The 22,346-nt window shown below is 40.2% G+C and overlaps 2 protein-coding genes across 5 annotated transcripts; one reads left to right on the forward strand and one right to left on the reverse strand.

Moving 5' to 3' along the window:
- The first annotated feature begins 6,638 nt into the window (after nt 1-6,638).
- Nucleotides 6,639-15,377, forward strand: LOC306914521 (SLAM family member 5). 4 transcript variants are annotated; one of them, XM_079491589.1, is made up of 8 exons: nt 6,639-6,711; nt 8,412-8,738; nt 9,179-9,454; nt 9,683-9,808; nt 13,500-13,549; nt 13,851-13,943; nt 14,958-15,101; nt 15,236-15,377. In XM_079491589.1, exons 1-7 carry the CDS (start codon nt 6,642-6,644, stop codon nt 15,060-15,062), a joined length of 1,047 nt encoding a protein of 348 aa, XP_079347715.1. In that variant the 5' UTR covers nt 6,639-6,641; the 3' UTR covers nt 15,063-15,101; nt 15,236-15,377. The 4 variants fall into 4 exon arrangements, 3 of the variants coding, with proteins under 3 accessions (XP_079347715.1, XP_079347716.1, XP_079347717.1); XM_079491590.1 differs by having other exon boundaries at nt 14,958-15,044; nt 15,159-15,377; XM_079491591.1 differs by having other exon boundaries at nt 13,503-13,549; nt 14,958-15,377.
- A 2,256-nt stretch (nt 15,378-17,633) lies between these two features.
- Nucleotides 17,634-22,346, reverse strand: LOC306914089 (SLAM family member 9). The gene is made up of 6 exons (XM_079490992.1): nt 22,223-22,346; nt 20,084-20,299; nt 19,862-19,978; nt 19,028-19,297; nt 18,457-18,564; nt 17,634-17,926 (listed from the first exon to the last, which is right to left on the reverse strand). The coding sequence occupies exons 1-6, from the start codon at nt 22,263-22,265 to the stop codon at nt 17,889-17,891; spliced, it is 792 nt and encodes a 263-aa protein (XP_079347118.1). The 5' UTR covers nt 22,266-22,346; the 3' UTR covers nt 17,634-17,888.

Here is a 22,346-nt window from a genome sequence, read left to right on the forward strand (position 1 = left end):
AATAAGAAAGGCAAGTGGAAAATGCATATTCTCCTACAATGCACTACAATGTCAATTCACATTGGCTAGAATCTTTGGTAAAACGTTATATTAAGGTCAGGTCTATAATGCGTTATAAGTTATAGCCACATTTATAATGCATTTTATTACATGGCTTGGTTGAATGCTTGATTCTGATTGGTCAATCGCTGAATTCAGAGGTCTGTTATGTCTTGATAATGACCGCTCCACTCTATAACAGACCGCTGCCTGCTGTTTCCAACATGACAGCCATGTGAACACACACAGTATATGAAAAGCAGCCTGCTCTATAATAACTAAAGGGCTGGGTAATGAATCCTACAAAATGCACAATAACCAAACAATAACCAAACCATAACAATAACCAAAGTCCAAGACATGTGTTGTGAATTATCTCCCGACAATGATCACCTAGCCAGATATTATCCCTTACATAATGCACTTAGAAGGCATTATAACACTCGTAATAAATGTTTAAAATTATACATGACAACTTATAATAATGTTTATGAAGTATTAAGACTTATAATAATTGAATTTACAAGTGCTGGTCATAATGCATTATAAACTCAGTGGAACGGCACATAACTAGATAACACTTAAATAAAGGTTTGGTATGACCAGAAAACTGTATTACGGAACCAATCCAAAGTTTTAGGGTGCTCATTCATATTGAGACGGTGACAGGATTGTCATCCAAAGCAGTTAGTGGGCATAGGTTTGTTAGTGGCCGCTTTTGTTAGTGGCCGCTGTTCTAGCTAAATACATTGCATTTTAAGTCCTAAGACGTATCTGTAGACCGGAGATTTTGATCATCTGTCAATGCAAAACTAGGTAGACACACACACCTCATTATGGTAAAAGACGGAGATGAGTAATGAGACTGAGAATCAACATAGGCCTTACTGTGGATTCACATACACCAGTGGTGGTCCGGGGACCACCAGTGGTCGTTGAGGGGGTCTGGTCCCCAGCTAAATGATGGAGAGTTGGTAAACAAATGGACCTTTATTAGATCTTTAACTCTTGAGAGTCTAAAACGAAACCAAATGAGTTTCATTTTTACACTCTCAAGAGCTCTCTGCTCTTTAAATAAATGCTCTTGAACCTGGCAAGTGGCAGTGTGCGGGTGTCCCTCCTTTCTCCTACGTTGTATGCCTCATCACCATCGCACCTGCTCCAAATTGTCTACCGGGTGTGCGGAAGCCTTCTCTCCATACACTCTCAAGAGTAAAATTATTGTTAAACATCTGCATTACTTAATTTACAAGAAGTCTACACAATTAGAGAATGTAGCAGAATTGTTATTTTGATCAACATTTGCCAGTTATCACTCCTATGGTGCCAACATCTATTTAGCATGGAATTGTGACAACATTTTATCCAACGGGGGTCTGAGATGCTAAATGTCATCAAATGGTGGTCCATGGCTCAAATGCTGAATAAATAATGGGCCTTAATATGAAAAGGGTTGAAAACCATTGACATACACTAATCATTTCTTCTAACATCTGTGTATACATTTCCATTCACTGAATCACCAGATCCAGAAGAAACTGAAGATACAGTGTATTCCCAGATCAAGCCAGAAACAGCCCATGGTAAGATGTATTTTCTTTTACAGCACCTATATGAGATGAAATAGAAATAGCCAGTCTGCTATATGTAATGACAGTGAGACTGTAAAGTTTGTAAAGTTTGTCTGCTGTTGTTTTGTTCCAGGGAGGTAAAAAAAAAAGGTGTCAGGAAAACAAGGAACACGACGTGAAAGAAGCTTTCAAGAAGAGTTGTTTGTACACAGACACTGATATAACGAGGCGTATACTCACAAATTGAATTTAATAAACCCTTTAAACTGTGCTACGCAGAACCCATAACAAGGGTAGCCAGAGCCAGATCTCCATAGCATCTCTCCCTGTCTCCCCATCCCTTGTCTATTAAAAATAATAATAATAACACACATCCAACACCCAAAGTGAGACAAACTTAACTGCCCTCAGGCTGGCTGTTTCAGCTTTGTGAGCACGTCAAATTATGAATAGTTAAGCGTATCAGTCAGTTAAATTGATTACTACATTTTTGCACAGTTACAGACCATTCAGCTCTTCAGTCGGTATGCAGTTAGAAGTCATCGGGTAATCGTAAAATCTACCATGACACAGTAGGAATCATATTAGCCCAGGGGTGACAGGGCCGGATGTAGATAGTTTATACTGAGTGTGTGGTTTTGGGGGTGTTGTTATGTGCTTGCGGACAGACACACATGGCACCAAAGCATGGTGTCTGTTGGCGCATGGCAGCACCTTCAGAACCACACACTCGGTGCTGATCTAAGTATTTGTTTCTGAATTTGTATGTATGTAACTTTGGAAAAAAAAAGGAAGAGAAGAAACCCTTTTGTATTGAAATGCCTTGATAGATTTTTTTGTACTTTGTAATATATGTATACATTGTAAAAACCCTGAATAATTTTCAATAAAGTATATATAAAAAGTGATAGGGGCAGGGGTGGGCTCAGCAGACTCTTTCTAGCCCACCCAATCAATAATCAGAACAAATATTATAACTACTGTAACTGTATGTACATTGTCTGTAGTGTTAACCGTGCAATACAGAATAACAATAACTCACGGCACCAATCTGGGGTGGGCCGGACTGTAGACTGCCCCAACCAATCACAACATAGAACCAGTTTATATTTCTGTTCTATTTTTCCATTGGCTAACCACAACAGGTTCTACCCACACTCAATGGAAACTGGTCACACACATCTCTCTCAAATTTCTACTATTCTTGCAGTGCAAATGCAATGCAATGACTACATTCTTAAGAAGCCCGTTCTCAGGACACAAACTTAATTAAAAAAATACACAGTATATTGCCGTATAACTTGTGTAAGGACCTTGATTCTGTAGAATTACCTTTGTATAGACATTACAGTATGAGTACATGAGTAAATGCATTCTAGGATAGCATTCTATGAATATTTTTTACCTACATTACTTCTTTGTATATAGTTGTGGATTGTAGATAAAGGGTTACAGTAAATCTTTGTAGAAAATGTTTAAGACACCCTTCCTCTTCTCATGGTCGAAATCCAAAGCCGTTTTGTTTTTGTCCCCCTCAGCAATATTGTAAATACTTTCGTTTCTTGGTTGTTGTCGTTTTTTTTGTCTTTGTCTTTTTCTTTTGTCTGCCCACTCTTTCTTCTTTTTCTCCTTCTGAAATGTACACTCTGAAGCGATATTGCCCTTTGCCCCTGTTAAGTGTTGACTTGATGCCATATGTAGTCCTGAAGAAAGCAAGGATGTTACAGAGACACTGGAGATGGAGTCACTTGGAGGGGGGAGGGAGGGAAGAAGGGTGAAAAAAAAATCCTGGGAACTGCACTTGTGTCCTATGTATGCATAGAAATGCTGTTATTGTACTGCTTTTTCCAAATAAAATAAATATAATAAAAATATACAGCTAAATAATTTGAATAAGATGAATAGTGTTGCAAGTTATTTAGACATTGAATGACAAGATAAAGCATTGTATCTTTTGTATTATGTCTGTTAAATATTAATTAAAAATACATTTTTCTATAAGCGTTTGATTCAGGCATAGCTATTTTCTTCAGACCAAGTTGTTGTTTGTTTGTTTATGGTACCTTTCATTGCCGATCTATTTTTAATCTTTTAATCTCAGCACCTCACCAACATAATTTATATTAAACTATGATTCCTACTTTGAATAAAATGCACTCAAACTTGAATGTAATTTAATTATGTTTGTTCTAAAAAGTAAACCGGGGCAGGAAGAGTATGTGCAACTAGTCAACTCAATTATTGCTGCAATATCCTTTCAATGTAATCCCATTCCTGAAGCACTTCTCTGTATGCTAGTTTCCACCAGAAGAGAATATCGCTGGGGGTTATCCACCTAACATATCAGTACGATTTGTATTGTCTCTTGAACACAATCTAAAACAAGGAGCATTTATAACATAATCCAGACTACTAGATTATGTTTTTAGAAAACAAAAAAACAAAACAAGACAAGCTAAAAAATATGCTAATCTTAGGCTTGTTTGCCAGTGGATAACTGTAATGGAATTTTGAATTCTTAAAAAGGCACTTGATGGTGACACCATGTGGTGACCTTCAGTCACCACATGGTGTCGCCAAACTACCAAACTGAAGAGTGTACCGTCTTGGACTTTGGTTATTGTGCATTTTGTAGGATTCATTACCCAGACCTTTAGTTATTATAGAGCAGGCTGCTTTTCATATACTGTACAACTTTCTGTATGATTGTAAAGAAATTGTTTTGCAACTAAAGTTCAAGACAATGTGGATGTCTAATTTAAGATCTTTGCAGGTTTTGTCTGAGTGCTCCAGTAGTTTATTTGGGTAGTCTCGTGCCCGGGGAAAAAACTATCTTAGTTGTATGCATGTTGGCTAGTCCTCCCTCCCACCTTTGTTGAAGCTGCTCTGTCTGACTCATTGCTCACAAACATTACATTCAGCAATACTGAACTAGTGGTCCCACTCCCAGTATCACTTATTTTTTCCTAAAAATAAAGAGTCAGAAATCACTGTGTATGGGTATGGGCAGCCTAACTGATTCCAAGATAGTGGGTAGTGCAGTTTGCTTATAGCCAGTCTACAATGCAAAACGATGTGTTGCAAGCTTGTAGATCTGTTATTTTTGTCATTGAAAGTTAGACATTCTGATTTCTGCATGCATACACGTACAATAGAATGCCAAATATAGGGAAGCCAGGTTGAGAGTGATATAAGGGCCTATAACACGGTCAACCTGGCATCCCTATTTTTGAGGGGCGCTAGCCCCTCCTATAGCCTATGCAGGTTTAATGTTTGTTTTTAGTTAAACAAACATTAAAAACGGCATTGACGTCATCTTGTCCCTAACACAAACAGTAAATGCCATTAACAATAAAGAGAGTTTAATGTTTGTTTTGTCCGTGTTTGTTTTACATCACCTAATCATAGCAACATGAGTTAGACTTTAACATATTAGCGCCCCTCACTTCACACAGGTGTGATTATTTATGCCTATAGATACTAATACAACCACAAATCAAAGACATTCACAAAGCTCAGACAGACATGCATTATTAATGGTAGGAGCCAAAACGCAAGGAATATTCGGACATCCTGACTAGATTAAAACAAAACAAAAGTGCGCAGCACCCCTGTAGCTCAACCAGTTCATGCTTTCACTTCCCGTCTTCCCCGTAGCTTTTCACTATCATGTCCACAGTCTCCACACTTCCCATTTCTACAATGTTTGCTTTACTTCCCTGGGCATTTACAGTCATAGTGACCAACTTTTGGTATGTGACAAGTTCAAATTTCTCTAGATGTATAATCGTAAATTTTGTCATCCTAGGACTAAAGGGTATAGACAGGAGTTATGCTAGTGCAAACCTATAGTCACCTCCAGCGCTTTGGAAGCAAAAAACAACTTAGATTATAGTATAATAAGTATATATAGTAGAATTCATGTTTTCTTTGTATATATCTGTTCCAGGGGGTCCCAAGATAAATTATGGATAGTTAGGAACCCTTACAAATCAGATGGGGTCCTTGACATAAAAATAGTGCGAGAACCACTGTTCCTAATCACCATTACTCCTCCTCGCTCCTTGGAGCAGGAAGAAGAGACTTGGAACAGTTGCCAAAACAGCGGACCAAATGCTACTGTTCTACTGCAAGTGAGCACAGAGACATGGACGCAACCATAGGCTGGACGGCCAGGGAGGTGAACCAAACTGGCAACCTGCCAAATGCCATTACCACCAGGCCACCTCTCTACCCACTCATCTACAGCCACCCTTTTAGTTTTAAGTAGTCTTACTGATATAGAATATCAGTAAGAGGTAGGCTGGAGCACTTGCATCAAATATAGGCTCTCTGCTATGCCATTACTTTTGTACTTTTACTCAAGTAAATTCTGAATACCTGAGTATTTCTGCATTGTGGTATTGATGCTTTTACTTGGAAAAACAAAATGTGAGTACCTCACTGCACCAGTGTCTGTGCTCAAAGAAGCACAATTTGATGACCTAGACTAGAGTCTCAAGAGTTTGTCTTCCCAGTGTCTGACTGGGATACAGCTACAGCTCTTCAGAAAAGTACCATAAATCATATAATTGTTGTAATGCGGATAATGTTTTTATGGACAAAGGCAACAATATCTTAACAGACATTTAACAGTTTGAAACCAAACTTTTCATATCAGTCAGCCCTAAAATCACAGACAAAGACCTTCCCAATAGACGTTTCAGTGCTGCTCAAACCAAACCACACATGGTTTTCTGAACAGGTACAAGGCGACTTAAATACAATACTGGTGCATACCGAGGTACAATGACTCATAATCTACCTCTCCGTTCCACATATACACCCACACACCATGAAACATTTTTCATCTGAACTATTGTTCAATATAGCCTGAGAGAGACAGAGACAGAGAGCGTGTGTGCGTGTGCGTGTGCGTGTGTGTGTGTGTGTGTGTGTGTGTGCACGCGCGCGAGCGTGCGTGCGTGCGTATCTTTCTCTGTCTCATAAGGGCTCCAAAGAGGAAACAGCATTGATATAGACTTCACAGAGATGGCCCGTGGTCGCTTCCCTTGCCTGCCCTGCAAATTAATTCCCCTGCTGCTCATGATATTCTTCCACGGTAGGTTCCTCTGTCCACTTTAAAACGTTTAACTGTCACTCTGTCAGTAAAGATCTGTTTGATCAGTGAATTTCTTTTTAACAGTGAAAGATAGAAATATAGGCTACCGGTATGTGAACTTGCTGCTGTCTTGTGTTTGCTATTTATACAATAAATAATTAAAATAAACATTTAATCATAAAAAGTAACTATTAAATGATTAAATGAGCAACTCAAAGTGCAGAAATTCACCAACGATATGGCTGGTGAGCCCACAAACTCAAATTAGTCAAATTGATGGTTTCACAGTGGTTTCACAGCCATGGAGTTGTGCAACTCCATGGCTCCTGGGTGAAAGGGGACTTCAGAGAACCAATGGGGGAAATAGTTTCTACCTTGGCATTTCTTTTATTTTTGTTAAAAAGTGTAATGCAATTTGAATAAAGTTTATGGGGGTTTAGTTTAGACTAGTCATTGGTTAGACATGGGTTAAGGTTAGGTTTAGGTGTGCTGCCCCGTGGGAGGTTAGGTTTAGGGTGAGGGTTTGAGATAGGTTGTAGTTGTAGGACTAATGACTGGTCTAACCAATGACTAGTCTAAACCAAAAACTGTCTAAACTAAGTACTGCAGTTTGTGTTATGATTAGGCTTATAAAGTATAATGATTATTTATCAGCGCTTATAAATATAATTATAAATTTTTATGAGAATATTATAATATCTCATTTTTGTGTGTTCATAATGCGTTATAAATGTGGGATGCATAGCAAGTGTTACCGTGTGTTTTAGTGACTATGAGCATGTCAGCGGAAAAACTTGGTTAGATATCGTTGGAAGTGGTATGAAGAATGTTGATGTCAGCAGATTTCCTGCATCTACCATGCAAAAAAAGAGGGGGGGAAAGCAACTTTAAACAACGCCATTAACACAAGGGTGTAGCAGTAGCACGTTCACTGTGTTCGGCTTCATTTGTTTTTAAACTGGACAATTTGTCTTACAGTCACTCTAGATTTTCATATGGTGTGCCACATTTGTCATTTTGTATAATGTACTGCAAGCGTAACACTTTAATCACACTCCTGGGAAGTAGCCATATTGAAGTAGGGAATTCATAGGAATGCTGAAACTTTTATTCACTAAATGGTCTCTCTAAGACCATCTAACACAAACACTCAACTACAATTTGGTTATGCATGGCATTATGTGTTGCAAATCTACACTGTTACTGTGTTGTGCAATACATGTTGCATTACAGCTTGACTCCCTTTTTACCTCTATGATGAATTCCTGTTCTGTTCTTTGACTATATAGAAGTGTCTATTTGTACGTCTCTAAATGTTTTGATGAATTGAACATGGTGGACCCTCTTGTAAACAAGTGTAATGCTTAATAGGCCTATCTCACAGCCCCCTTTCCACGCCCACTTCCGGTAGATAGTGGTGTCATTTAACATTATATTAGGCATTTACACTTTTTTTCTCTGGAGAATCTAAGTACATTTCCTAATGTTAAAATGTCAAAGACCGATAATAATATGAAGAAAGCTCCAAAAGGGGGCGTGGAAAGGGGTCGGGGAAATGCTGTGAGATAGGCCTATTCTCACAGTTTACAGTCTTTGTATTGAGTTTGTGCTTGAAATGTACTGTAATTCTGCAAACTGTTAATAAATATTTCAATCAATCAATCAAGCTCTCTCTCTCTCTCTCTCTCTCTCTCTCTCAGATGTGGACACTGCCAGTTGCAGAGATATTAAACAGAAAGTTGGGGAAACTGCTGAGTTTTCAGTCAATGGATGCTTACCGGAGGGAAATGTTATCAGATCAACATGGAACTTTGGAAAAGATCAAGTTGTTGTGGTAGAAATGGACGAAAATCGTTATATACCACCATCAAATAACCCTCAATTTAAAGGCAGAGTAGAGATGAACCCTGACAATTTTAGTTTGACAATAAAACACCTGACTCATCAAGACTCAGGAGAGTACAGCTTTGTCTCAGATACAGATGAGGGACAACATCCTACAATTGTCATCACTCTGCATGTTTATGGTAAGACATTCATTTTCCACATAGGAGAATATGTACTCTAGTACCTGTCTTTCTTTTATAGAGATCACTCTATTGTGGTATGATATGGTTATAATATAGAATGAATTGTCTTATAAGATAAATCATGTGCCAGTGCAACAAAAACAGCTAGACTACAGTATCATGGCATTTTGCAAAAGGTATAGCATAAGGCGTTTAATTCAATGTTTGTCATTCTTGCATGTGCCACTTCATTTAACAGGCCCCTAAACCAGTGGTACCGCTGCCATATATCAATTTGGGAGTCCTTGGCACAAAAACGTTTGATAAGATCCACTGATTTAGAAGGCATTTGTAAAATCGGCCTCAGGTCTTGGGTTGAAGTACCAATTTAGTTTAACAGACTTTGTAAAAAAATATGTTGTTGTTCCATCTGAATCTGTCCCCTTTTGCTTCATCAGATTCCATCAGTAAGGAACCTGATGTGACAGAGTCTGCTTATACCTGGCATGCAGAGAACAACTCCTGTCTGGTTTCACTCGAATGCCGTGCTGCAATCCCTCATGCTGACAACATCACCTACAGCTGGACCGTAGGGAACCAGACCTTAGAGGGGGGTCACAACAAGGTGAATGTGTCCCTCCTGGCAGAAGAGGAAGATGCCACTGTCAAGTGCACAGTTACCAATGCCATCAGTCAGCAGTCTGCATCGAAAACGGTGTCGTGCAAGCACCCAGGTAAGAAGAGCAGGATGGGGTCATTCGAACAGCATTATGAGACAGCCCGTTGGCCGAGACGGTTATTGTGCCATATTATGACAGCAAAGTGTGTGTGTGTGTGTGTGTGTGTGTGTGTGTGTGTGTGTGTGTGTGTGTGTGTGTGTGTGTGTGTGTGTGTGTGTGTGTGTGTGTGTGTGTGTGTGTGTGTGTGTGTGTGTGTGTGTGTGCGCGTGCGTGCGTGCACAGTTAGTAATTTCATTACAGGTTCGGAGTCAGAGCAGTTTATCGCCGCTATTATTACAGCAGGGACTGTTGTTTTGTTGCTGGCTGTGGCTCTATCTGTTGCCTGCTACTATAATCGAAGATCAGCAGGTAAATAAATTATCTGTGATGATAATTATGCATCGGACTGTCCTTCGATTTAACGGCTGACTCCTAGCTCGAGTCATTCATAGATGATTTATCAGTGGTAGATGAGGGTAATTGAGTATTAGTCTACTCATTCAAGATGTCAAAGTAACGGGCCACACGTCAGCCAATAGCAAGACCCAGGCATATAGACAGTACCATTTCAAATCTTTTTTCATCTTTTTCATTTTACGCTCTCAAGAGTTACATTATTGTTAAACATGTGCATTACTTAATTTACAAGAAGTATACACAATTTGCCTGTTTTCTCTCCTACTATGGTACCACATCAATACAGCATGGAATTGTGGACAAAATCGTATCCAACGACAACAAAATATTCTTAGTTTTGGGTCTGCAAGGCTAAATGTCATCAAATAGTGGTCCGTGGCTCAAATACAGAATAAACTAGAAAAAGTGCCCTTCTGGGCACAGGTCTCCACCAGGAGGATAGGACTGTGTGAGATGTTTGGCAAAATGTTTAGTAGTAATATAAACATCCTCAAATCATCCAATTGCCTTGTATGGCAATTGGATGATTTGAGGCATTTTGTTCCAATCAACCTGTTTTGCAAAAATCAACCTGTTGGTGGCGCTATAACAGGCCAATGTGAAAAGGGTGGGATATATTCCTCAGCCTAGTAAGAAAATGTGTGAAAGATTTCAGGTAAATTGCATGCTGTGTTCATGATTTGAGGCTTTTGTTCAAAACGGGGCAATCTTGCAAACTGTGAAAGGCAATTATAGCCAATTAGGGTGGAATCTGAAATATCGGACAGATCCGACTTGAGCACATGACCATAGAGATACTGTGTAACGATTTGTGAGATTTTTGGACAGAATCTGGAGGAGTAATATCCAAAAATGTGTTTTACAAAAGTCGGCCTCCTGGTGGCGCTATAAAAGGCAGATGCGGAAAATGCAGGTCAAAGGTTTGTCCTTGGCCTCTAGGGAGTGTGCATGCAACGTTTCACGCAGATCGGTGCAGTTTTAGGTAACAAATGTGAAAAGCTGCCTCATGGTGGCGCTATAACAGGCCGTTCTGGAAAATGCGGGGCAGAGGTTCATCGTTGGCATCTAGGGAGTGTGTGTGCAAAGTTTGGCATCGACCGGGTTAACGGTGCCGGAGATTAGCTGGTAACGGACGGACGGAAGGACACACGGACACACGGACGGAGTGCAAAACATACTCTCTCACCATGCCTTCGGCCTGGTGGAGACAATAATGGGCCTTTATATGAAAAGGATTGAAAACCACTGGAATAGAACATTTCACCCATTATGTGACCAGACCCCACTGGTCTCCCCCAGCCATCCTCACTCTCATTATCTGCCTATGTGTACTCCCTGGCTGAGCCACCAGGTGTCCCCTCCCAATGTCTTTCGATGATGTCTTCATGACTAAATCTCATGTCCATTGTTGCAATAGCAGGTCAACTGAGCGATTACAACATCGATTTTAAAATGTTAAAACCTCAGCAAGAATCAAATACTTAATTTTATTTATAGCTTCATACTTCTCGCATGGGCATGGCACAGATGATTTCCAAGAAACCTCAATTATAGAATAGAATAGAAGACTCAACTAATTCACAGCAGCCATTCAGAATAGCCATACTTTATAAAGAATATACAGAATAGAATACTTCACTCATGGCACAGCAGCCATTCAGAAAACTATCAAGAATAGAACATCAAACTCAAAGGCCACTCAGAAAACTTTAAACAAGAAAAGAACAGAGCAACACAGACAATAGAATAATTCACTTACATCTCTCAGTAGATCTGCACATGGGTGGTGGGTGGTCCTCACTGCTCATGGCCTGATGATGGTGCCACTGCCAATTAAGTCTTGAAAATCGGAGTGCTTGTCCAGCCATAAGAGTCTGTGTCGATGTTCTCTCTTCAAACTCAGACACACGTCAGTTCCAGAATCCAACAATAATGGGCTTCGCCTCCATTAGGTTACCCGGTCCATCCTTATAGCGGGTGCTGAAAAACGGTCTCCTAGGCCTAGTCTAGGTCAGCTTCATCTTCTTCTACTGCTCTTTCTTCCAACCAGCTTTGAGACTGCTGGAGTCTGTCTGGAGTCTTTAGGCTTGTTTTCTGCCTCATGGACTTGAACTTGCTCCAAGAGGACCAGGACCAGCCTGGACACTTTCCCCCCATTTTACTTTGTAGTTTGTAGGCTACTGCTGGCTTCGTCGGCTACAGCATAGGCCTACATTTGACAGTGGGCTATAAGAAAACCGACATCCTACCCTACATCAGCTACCTGATAAGTAGGTGATAGCCTGTAGGTATAGGCCTATGGAAGCATTTGCACCACTTTTGCTAGTTATCTTATTAAAAGCCAGCCCAGTATGCTTTATTTATCTACCTGGGTAACCATATTGAAGTAGGACATACATAACATTTTATCACTCAACGGACCAGTCACAACATAACACACCTGGCTGTGATTGCGCAGAATGCACAGATTGCGCACGCAGCTCTCGCGCGACAAAGCAGCATCAATGTAGTAACCTCGCAGCCTATTAAGCTATATTGTTTACTACTGAATTTAATAATACTACTGTACGTTATGGCCATGGAATTGTGTTAAAGGAAATTCTCTAGACGTTCCATCACGGTCAAGCTAGGGACCGTCAACAAAGTGCAATATAGAAATGTATTTAAAATGTGAATTATGGAGTGTTTCATTGAGATGTTTCTGTGTCAGCAGTGTTAGCTGGGGACCCCCTGGAACTCCCTCAAGGACCCGTGGGGGTCCCTGGACCCCACTTTGAGAACTCTAGGGACTAGTGATATAAAGTATAAGAATAATTGTGTATGCAACACATGACATACTGTATGTCAATATGTAGAGCTGATGTCAATGTCTGTATCTGTAATAAAGTTGACATAAATAAAAAAGACTACTGTAGGCCTAGTCAGGGTAACCTATTATTGTATTCCCAACAGAGCCGAGATTAAGGAATACTTCATCCAAAAATGAAAAATGTGTTAAAAAATGATCAAAAATAGCAGTACAATCTCGCTGTGAGCTTGTCTATCTGCTATTTTTGAAAAACACTGTTCTGAAAAACTTCTGTTGCTACAGTAGGCTATAGTATAGGCCTATTTATACCTATAGCTAAATGGAACAGATGCCTAATCCTTTCCTGGTTTTAATGGGTTCATTTAAGGGAGGGCACAGCTCATTCGGCCACAAGATCCTCATGTAATATAGGCACATATTACAGTTAATTGCCACAACATTAGGATCTTGTGGGCACAATTTACAGTTGGTAGAGGCCACAAGATCAGGATCTTATGGGCACGTGATGTCTTGTCTTATATCAGTGGTTTTCAACCAGTGGTCCAGGGACCACCAGTGGTATGAAACCAAATGGACCTTTTATGGGTCCATTTGGTTTCATTTTCGATTTTACACTCCTTGATATGAAAAGGGTTGAAAACCACTGTCTTATATCTTGTGGCTATGCTACGGGATCAGGATCTCGTTCTCGTGGGAATGTCATCTTTCTCACCACCGGGTCACCTCTCCTCTTCCATAGGATCGCAGTCATTATGGAGGTCATGGAGTGTATGGCGTTCAAATATGTTGTTGATTATTGTCAGTGGTTAAATCTTAAACTGTCTCCCATGCCAGCAGGAAGAAATGGACCTGAAACAATATATGATACTGTGTCTGACAGTGAGGTAAGTAATACCTGCCTTTAATTCATGTGCTCACATGTGTGCTTCAATATACACACACACTATCAGCAACTTTCATACTAATCCTTATCCTTTTGAGTGAAGTGTGAGTGTTCCTCCTCAAAACAGCTCTCACTTGTGTGTGTGTGTCTGTGTCTGTGTCTGTGTGTGTGTGTGCGTGTGCGTGTGCGTCTGTGTGTGTGTGTGTGTGTGTGTGTGCGTGCGTGCGTGCGTGCGTGCGTGCGTGCGTGCGTGCGTGCGTGCGTGCGTGCGTGCGTGCGCGCGTGTTTCCTCAATATTCCAGGTGAGATCAAATAGCTTGGTGCCGGTGGTGAACCAAAACACAATCTATGAATCCATTGGAGAAAGGATCAACTTAGTAACAGTTGGGATTGGGGTAAGATAATTGATTGAATACTTTATTAACAGTTTGTGAATAGTACAGAGGTACGATAAAACAAAAAGCCCTTATAGGGGCTTGTTTCCATTGTGGTCCTGTGAACAGCCTTCACAGACAAGTCAGGATAACTTCACCCATTTTCAACCCCTATATTCATATAATTGGCTATGGAAAGTTCATAAACCTGACAGGTTTTTGAGCCAACCTCTGAGACATAGAGCAAGTAGACAGGAATGATGCCAAGTTAACATAATCATCATCATAATTTTTCGACCGTGGTCGAGATCATGGATTTCACAATGCCATGTCAGACTTCCCGGTCCTTAATGCCATCCCCAGTACCAGCTTACTGATGCATGTGTTCCCTATATGACATCACGGAATGACAGGTTTCTATCTCTGGTCTGCTTTGAGGCAGGATTACAGAGAAGAAGGGAAGATATAACCTCATGATCAGCTCTGTAGCATGGGTGGCCATTGGCCAGCAAACTGTGTTCTTCTGGATCGGACTAGTGAAGAAACACTGGGAAGGTTGCCGTTGCAGTTAACATAATGAACTAATGAATATAATGAGGACTAATTATTTGAAGATGAGGTTGAAAATAGTTGATGCGCTCCTTTAAGCTGAATAAACTGAATAAATGAATAAATAACGGTAGTTGTTTAATATTTCATTCCTGTCAGGCAGAAACCTTGTATCACGTCTACAAGCTCATGACGTGTCGAGAACAAGCAAAACCATGTGGTGAAAACATAACCTTCAGCAATGACTAATATAAAGTTGGTTCCCCTAATATGCATTCCCCTGCTTATCAAATAAGCATGTCAAATTGTATGCTGTTTTATATTGATGTTACACACAGCCAGGGATACTGTGACACAGATAAGAAAAAAAAAAAACACAGAAAATTAGACACAGATTGGTATCTATATATGTAATCGCATCTGGTTATGACCGCATCTGAGATTGACTTTGTCTTCTGTGTTCTTGCACTGCACTTCTATCCTCAGTCTGTCTATGACAGGATCAATTTTAACCGTCCTCCGGTAGCCTCTACCTCTTCAATCCCGGATGTCTGCCAGACCCCAAAGCACCAGGTGACTGTCAGACCCTAAAGCACCGGACTGGCGGACTGCCAGGCCCTGAAACATCAGGTGACTGTCAGACCCTAAAGCACCGGACTGGCGGACTGCCAGGCCCTGAAACATCAGGTGACTGTCAGACCCTAAAGCACCGGACTGGCGGACTGCCAGGCCCTGAAACATCAGGTGATTGTCAGCTCCATCAGGTGTCTGCTAGGCCCTAATCTCTCAAGAGCAGATTCCAAGCTACACTGCTGAATCTGTCGGCAGGGGCATTCAGAACGTGTAGCCTATACATTGTCGTTAGTGGAAATTAAAACATAGGCGCCCCGCCGGAAGAGGAGGGTCTAACGCCGGGGCTCCACCGGGCGCGTCAGCGTCGCGTCTCCGTCACCGTCAGGGAATGTTCCCTTTTTAATCAATGAAGGGTGGCTCCACTGCCCGCGTTGCGTTGCGTTGACGGAGACGCGACGCGTGCATTAAAATTGAACCGGTGCGTTTTTTGACGCACGCGACGGAGACGCAACGCGTCCGGTGGAGCCCTGGCGTAAGGCGGAGCAAAAGGGCAACATCCTGCTATCCACATTCTGTTTGGCGCCGCCCCCAGAGGCAAATTCAAAGGAAAACGGGGCACTTTTTCCCAGATTGGCTAGGCCCTGAATGAATCATCATGGTGTCTGCCAGTCCCTATAAAACACCATAGCCTGTCCTAAAGGGGGCTCAGGCTTTTAAATGCATACATGAATAAGAAAAACAAACTGTAAATAGACAGATTTCTATTTCAGTGTTATGCTACATGGATACAAAGTATACTCTTTTTTTTCTTTGTTTTTATTTCAAAAAATGAAACACGAACAATGAAACAGAAATCAAACATAAAAGTGAATGCAAGAAAACAAAAATACATAACAAAAAAAAAGACAATAAAATAAATCAAAGAAAAACAGAAAAACAGCTTGACAAACTTCAAAAATACAGCATTCCTCAGACAGTACAGGACAAGGCAGGGAACAGCAGGAGACATGACTCATAATATAATATAATATACAGCAGATATCCAACATTCAAAGCATTTTCTTTTTGTAACATTTCTCTTTCAATGTTGTTGAGATCATTTCATAATTATTTCATTCTTTGCACGTGTAAGGAGAATAATGACAATAAACGTGTATTTTGCTGTTGTACCTTCTATTCAAGGTATTATGTTATAAATAATAATAAATCTCTCCTTGAAATGAGTATTTGAAATGTTTCTCTCTTTAGACTGGTTATACGTTATAAAAGTATGCCGGAAAGCAGTACTGTGTGTTTGATTTCATCTTAAATCCTAATACTGTATATACTCCGTATGATGGTGTCGCTGACAAAATAAATTAAAGATGTTTCAATATAAATTAGAATTTATTGCACATATACAACATAATACAACTTTCTTTTTTATAAATTGGAGATGCAAATATTTCTCCTTCATACTGGTTTTGTGCTTTTATGTGCAATTATGTATACTATTAAGGCATCTAAAGCCTTTTGAAAACAATAAGAAGTACTTTGTTTTGCTGAGAGCCGCTAAAACAGGACTGATTGTTCAAAATTGCATGGTTTTAGTTTACACTGACAGCATTGTGAACAGGCTGGAGTTCATGTAACCCCTGCTTTGTCAGTCCGGCATAAAGTGCATTACTGTAATCAAGTCTACTGGAAAATAGCATTGTGAGCCTGCAGACTCTGTAACATCTCCTGTACATATCAGATAGATCCATCAGTAAAAAATAACATATCAACAGTGCAAACACGCTAATAATAATATACTCAGAGGGTATAGGAATTTCATGAAGGCCATGACTACTACGGCCTCTGTTTGTCTCTTTGCCACTCAAATCTGACCCGAGGCTCTTTACTGCATGTCTATCTCTCTGTCTTTCTCTCTCCCACCTTTACTGTCTCTCTCACCATCTAACTATAAATGAACCAAGTCTCTGTACGTCTGTAATCCACGTAACTTGAGAACCTCCACAAAAGGCCTCTGCCCGGGCCAGACTCCATACTGTATATGGGTATACAAGGGGACACAGCTGACTTGCATCGTTCCAAGTAGGCCAGTGCCCAACGGGCACCGCTGTAGAGGCTCCAATGGGCACCCCTCTAGTTACAAATAAAGCAGAAGGGGCGCCCGCTGGCCAAGTGGTCCAGGCGCATGCCACATACTATAGGCTTTGGCCTGACAGCGTGTTGCATGTTCGAGTCCCGTTCATGATGACCTTTGCTGCATGTCTCTCCCCTTCTCTCTTTTCATCTTAACTTGATACTCTCAATAAAGGCAGAAAAGCCAAAAACAAATCTTTAAAAAGAACAAATAATTGCAGAAATGCTGAAAAGACAGATGTACAATATAAAATGATGTCGTCAAAACATATCAATTATCTTCAACGTTCATCGTGTCTTTCTTTTCTAAATAAAATATACAAGTCTTTCTTTCTGCATGTTTGTGTGTGTGTGTGTGTGTGTGTGTGTGTGTGTGTGTGTGTGTGTGTGTGTGTGTGTGTGTGTGTGTGTGTGTGTGTGTGTGTGCGTGCGTGCGTGCGTGCGTGCGTGTATAGCATGATTATTCTGATATTATTTGTCATGCCATTGTGATGTTATCATTAACACTTTATTTTCACGGACAGATTATGAGGCCAATTGATCAGGGGTTGAGTGGGCGGTAGAGCAGCCAGATGGGAACCATGAGGTTCCCAGTTCGATCCCTGTGGGCTCCCCCAGAGTTACTGTAGTGTCGAAGTGTCCTTAAGCAAGACTCTGAACCCTTAATTGCTCCTGATGTGCAGGTTCGTTCCTTAATGCATGGTTTCCTCGGGGCCTTTATTCATGTCTTTCGTCTCTTCTGTTCTGTATTTTTGCTGTTGAAATGAAGCAGAAAATGTGGAAAATAAAATAAATCGTAACAACAAAAATAATATAGAATCTGGAACACAGGGGAAAATATTTCTATGTATTGATGTTACTGTGTGTGTGTGTGTGTGTGTGTGTGTGTGTGTGTGTGTGTGTGTGTGTGTGTGTGTGTGTGTGTGTGTGTGTGTGTGTGTGTGTGTGTGCACTGTTTTTAGCTACAAAGCCTTACTTAAAAAAAGGCCTACATATCTTAGCAGGAACTGACGGAACTGTCTACAATCTATTTTAAAACGGATTAACTTGATTTCACTTGAACGATTAAAAAAAAACTTGTAAGGATTCATCTGAGATCTAGCTGTACTTGTTCACTTTGAATTGTTTATTATCCTGTAATGTATTTGTTTAAATGTTATGTTATGTTTACTGTAATCAGGGCGTCGTTGGAAAAGAGAGCTTGCTCTCAACTGACGTCCCTGAATAAATAAAGGTTAAAGAAGAAGAAAGCAGTTGCTAAAGAAGATATTTGCAAGATTTTCACCTTTAAAATAGTAACACACTACTATCATGGCAGTTACAGAGCAGCCAACGAAGAAAGCCAGGAAATAGCCTCCCCAGGCGGAGCTTCTTGCCTCCTTTAACTGCTCTTCTAAGAGGAAAAAGAGGGTTTTATCGTGCAGTTTCAATGCCCACTATATACAGTTACATCCTGCTGCAGTGTATACTTGAGAAAGACATTAAACCCTTTGCTGTTTATAACTATAATTGTACTGCGCTAGATAAATGTCAATGTAATGGCTATAGGTTTATGAATCATAGCTTATATCAATTTACAATATGCAAATTGTACTATTACATTTTTGGTTAACACCACCAAGAGCTGTACACACAGAGTTATGGACATTCTAGTATCATATCTAATGTCTGTTTCAAAAATTTTTTCTCTATTGTTCTATCTTATAGCCTACCATAATTGTCATACATCCTATTTCATATATATTATTCAGTGTCATGTCATCACATCACATCATAAATATATACCACACACAATGTCTTGTTCCTGTTAAAAGTTTATCATATCCTCCCATGCAATTCTGATGTGGTCTTCTTACCCAGACAGCCTTTGGTCACAACCCTGGAGGTTTTCTGTCCTTCCATACTGGTGGTGCAGGTGAAATTGACCTTGTTGTCCAGGCTGAAGGTAGCCAATAAATATGAGATGTTGTTGCTCGATGTCCAAAAAGAGATGTTTATGGCCGGTTGAGCCTGCCAAGTGAAGATGACCCCTTTGACTGGAGATGTGCACTGCAAGGCCATGCGACAGTGTCCCTCGTTTGTTGCCATACCAAGGAACGGCTGAATGATGGGCTTACTAAGGCGATCTGCAGACAGAAGTACAATGTTCATCAACTGCAACATTCTGAGTGGGTAGCTACAGTATATAGATATCTACTATAGCCTACAGATAGACGACCAATGTCAGTGGCCTTAAGAGTGGGGGTCTCAGGTCAGGGCACAGTTCCCAGCCAAGTCATACTAAAGTCTATAAAAATGTTAACAAATGCCTCATTGCTTGAAACTCAAGGGTTGAACTGGGGTTAAATCCATGCGACATACTGGCCTCATGAATGAAGTCTTCAGTGTTATTTGTGTTATTCAGTGTAAAAATCAAACGTGAAAATGTTGGTCCTGGGATTACTAAATGAATACTTCTCATTAGAGAGAGCATTAACTTTAATCCCACACCCATGGGAGACGCATGGGAGACAGATATATGATGTTCTTCTTGGTAAAGGTAAAGATGTTCCACACATACTATTATGCATTGGTCCCATTTTTCAAAGAGTGGACATTTCACTTTGGAACAGACCTCTTTACCCATTGGTTAATTTTAAATGTGGATACAGGCATAACGAATGTTGTGTAAATAACTGTGTAGCCGTTACCATTGATTACGAGCCGGACTTTGTTGCGGACTTTGGTTTGGTTCCTTTCTGTGTTTTTCAGATCTACAGTGTACACCATAGCATCTTCCCTGGTCAAACCATTGATACCCAAATCACCTGAGATCAACAATACAAACATGAAATTACATTTATTATGAGTAAAAACTAAACGATTATGACTCAATATTGAATTCAAATTATTCAATAATGAATTCTTGTTACCTGAAGAAATGTTAAGTGTCAGCCTTCCTTTGTACCTCCAGAAACGGTTAACATTTGTCTTGCCACTGCGATGACTCGCAATCCAAGTGTTGTTCGTGAGTATGGACCACTCGATCAAAGAGATGTTCCATGAGGGGTCTACCCCCGATGGCAAAGTAATATCCTCGCCAATGTAGCCCGAGACTTCCTCTGAATCCTTGGTGGCAAGTAACTCCACTGTGAAATAAAGCAACATTTCTCAAAAGATCAATACATATTGTTCATTATAGGAGTCATTTACACAGGACAGAGAATCCCACAAGTCACCCTAAAAGGATGACTTCACCCATTTTCAACCTATCTTCATATAATTGGTCCTCAGTATCTCAGAGGACTCAGGACTGTTCCAGTAACATCATTGGCAGGTTTTTATTAAATCTTTTATTAATGCAAGAACATCCATCCATCCTTCTTCATCCGCTTATCCGTAGTCAGGTCGTGGGGACAACAGCTCCACCAGAGAGCTCTAGACTTCCCTCTCCAGAGCATCATTAGTTTAACTTCCTCCTGGGGGATCCAAGGCCAGTGAGTCGATGTGATCCCTCCATCTGTGCCTTGGTCTGCCCTGGGGTCTCCTCCCAGTGGGACGTGCATCGAGGACCTCCCTAGGGAGGCATCCTAACCAGATGCCCGAACCACCTAAGCTGGCTCCTTTCCAGGCGAAGAAGCAGCGAATGGAAGAACAATGCTTCTATCATAGCATGATAACTTCCAGGAAGAGAAAGAGAAAGAGAAGAGAAAGCCTTCCGTTTCTATTAGCTGGGGAATCCAATCCCTATCGATGATGTCACTGATAGGCGGCTTTTTGAACTGTCTACTCATCCCTCTTCTGAGACACAAACAAATATGACAAAAATTGTACCATTATTATGATGAGTATTAGTGACGACCAATTATATGAAGATGAAGATATGGTTGAAAATGGGTGAAGGGGTCCTAAGGGAAGTGGTCAAATAGTGCACCTTTGAGGTTTTAATTTAGCTTCGCACTGTGTTTTGAGCTTGTATATCTGCTACTTTTGATACGTCTGTGTGACACTGTATTTAATAGAGTATTAATTTACGAAAAAACACAAAAAGTTAGAATATGGAGAATGGAGATAAGAGGTTACTGGCCTGACAGCAATAATAATAATTATGTGTCATACGTCCTGCGGTGTGGAGAGACACAACATATCATATGGTGTCTATACCCACAAAGAAACACACTTCTCTTTTTTCAGCATAAAGACAAGTTTTAACATTGTACATCATCATTATAATAGCCTATTCATTATAATTATTATAAATAAATTATGACATAACTAGTGTATCAGCCAGTGAGCCAGCTGGTCATGAACATTTGTGTGACTTGGTGACAAAGAGGGAATGGTTGATACTAGCCAGCTCGATTCCTCCTAAAAGAAATGTTGTTGTGCTCAGAAGGGGGTCATCCCTATGTTCCCCAGGTTCTATGTTCCCCACTTACCTTAGGGTTTAGGGTTAGCATTAGGTTTCTGGTTTAAGGACTTCAGTGTTTTGTACTATACAATTGTATGTATAAGTACAGAACAAAAACATTTTGTTTTTGCCATCTTTGTTGAAGAGTCTGAGCAATTATGTTTTAGTTTATTTTATGCCAGTGTTCATTTTTAGTTGGCTAAGACTAGATAGTCAGGCCTAGGCAGGCCTAAAGTTCAATGGATTGTTCAAAGACTGAGCTTAAATCAGAATTTGCTACTAAAAGTAACACTAAGACTAAGTTGCTAAAATACTTTGTCTTACTAGAATTACTACAATTACTAGGTTAGGTTTCTGGTTTAGGTTTATTCTAAGTGGGGAACAAAGAACCTTTTTTGCATGGTGGGGAACATAGAACCTGGGGAACATATAGGTACGCTCCCCTCAGAAGATCTTTCTTGTATATTCGTAAGCATGTCTTTTATCAAATGCTAGAGTCCTCCTGGCATTGTGCAAGCTCATATTGGTAACCATTCAGTTGTGTTAATTTTCCACATGGTAAATTCATTATTTATTAATTCAGCTTGATGGTGTCATAGTAATAATTGTATAGACTTTATGTTGTTAAAAAAAATGTCACTTGATGAAAGCGTTAGCCTACCTTGAAGGAGTGGAATCAAGAGAAGTAGAAGTTGAACCCTCATTGTCACCAAAAGGTTAGTTTGACTTCCTTTTCTTTCTGTTTTGTTGAGCCGTGCCAAAAAAGATCAGCTGCTATACCGTAG

Source organism: Electrona antarctica, assembly GCF_951216825.1.
Source record: "Electrona antarctica genome assembly, chromosome: 21".
In the NCBI taxonomy this organism is placed as follows: Eukaryota; Metazoa; Chordata; class Actinopteri; order Myctophiformes; family Myctophidae; genus Electrona; species Electrona antarctica.

Excerpts from the sequence above, each read along its gene's own strand:
- LOC306914521 (XM_079491589.1), top strand. The coding sequence starts at position 6,642 with ATGGCCCGTGGTCGCTTCCCTTGCCTGCCCTGCAAATTAATTCCCCTG. Across the intron at positions 6,712-8,411 it reads GCTCATGATATTCTTCCACG|ATGTGGACACTGCCAGTTGC; the intron begins GTAGGTTCCTCT and ends TCTCTCTCTCAG. Across the intron at positions 9,809-13,499 it reads CTATAATCGAAGATCAGCAG|CAGGAAGAAATGGACCTGAA; the intron begins GTAAATAAATTA and ends CTCCCATGCCAG.
- LOC306914089 (XM_079490992.1), bottom strand. The coding sequence starts at position 22,265 with ATGAGGGTTCAACTTCTACTTCTCTTGATTCCACTCCTTCAAG. Across the intron at positions 20,300-22,222 it reads CTTGATTCCACTCCTTCAAG|TGGAGTTACTTGCCACCAAG; the intron begins GTAGGCTAACGC and ends TTTATTTCACAG. Across the intron at positions 19,298-19,861 it reads AGTCCGGCTCGTAATCAATG|ATCGCCTTAGTAAGCCCATC; the intron begins GTAACGGCTACA and ends TTCTGTCTGCAG.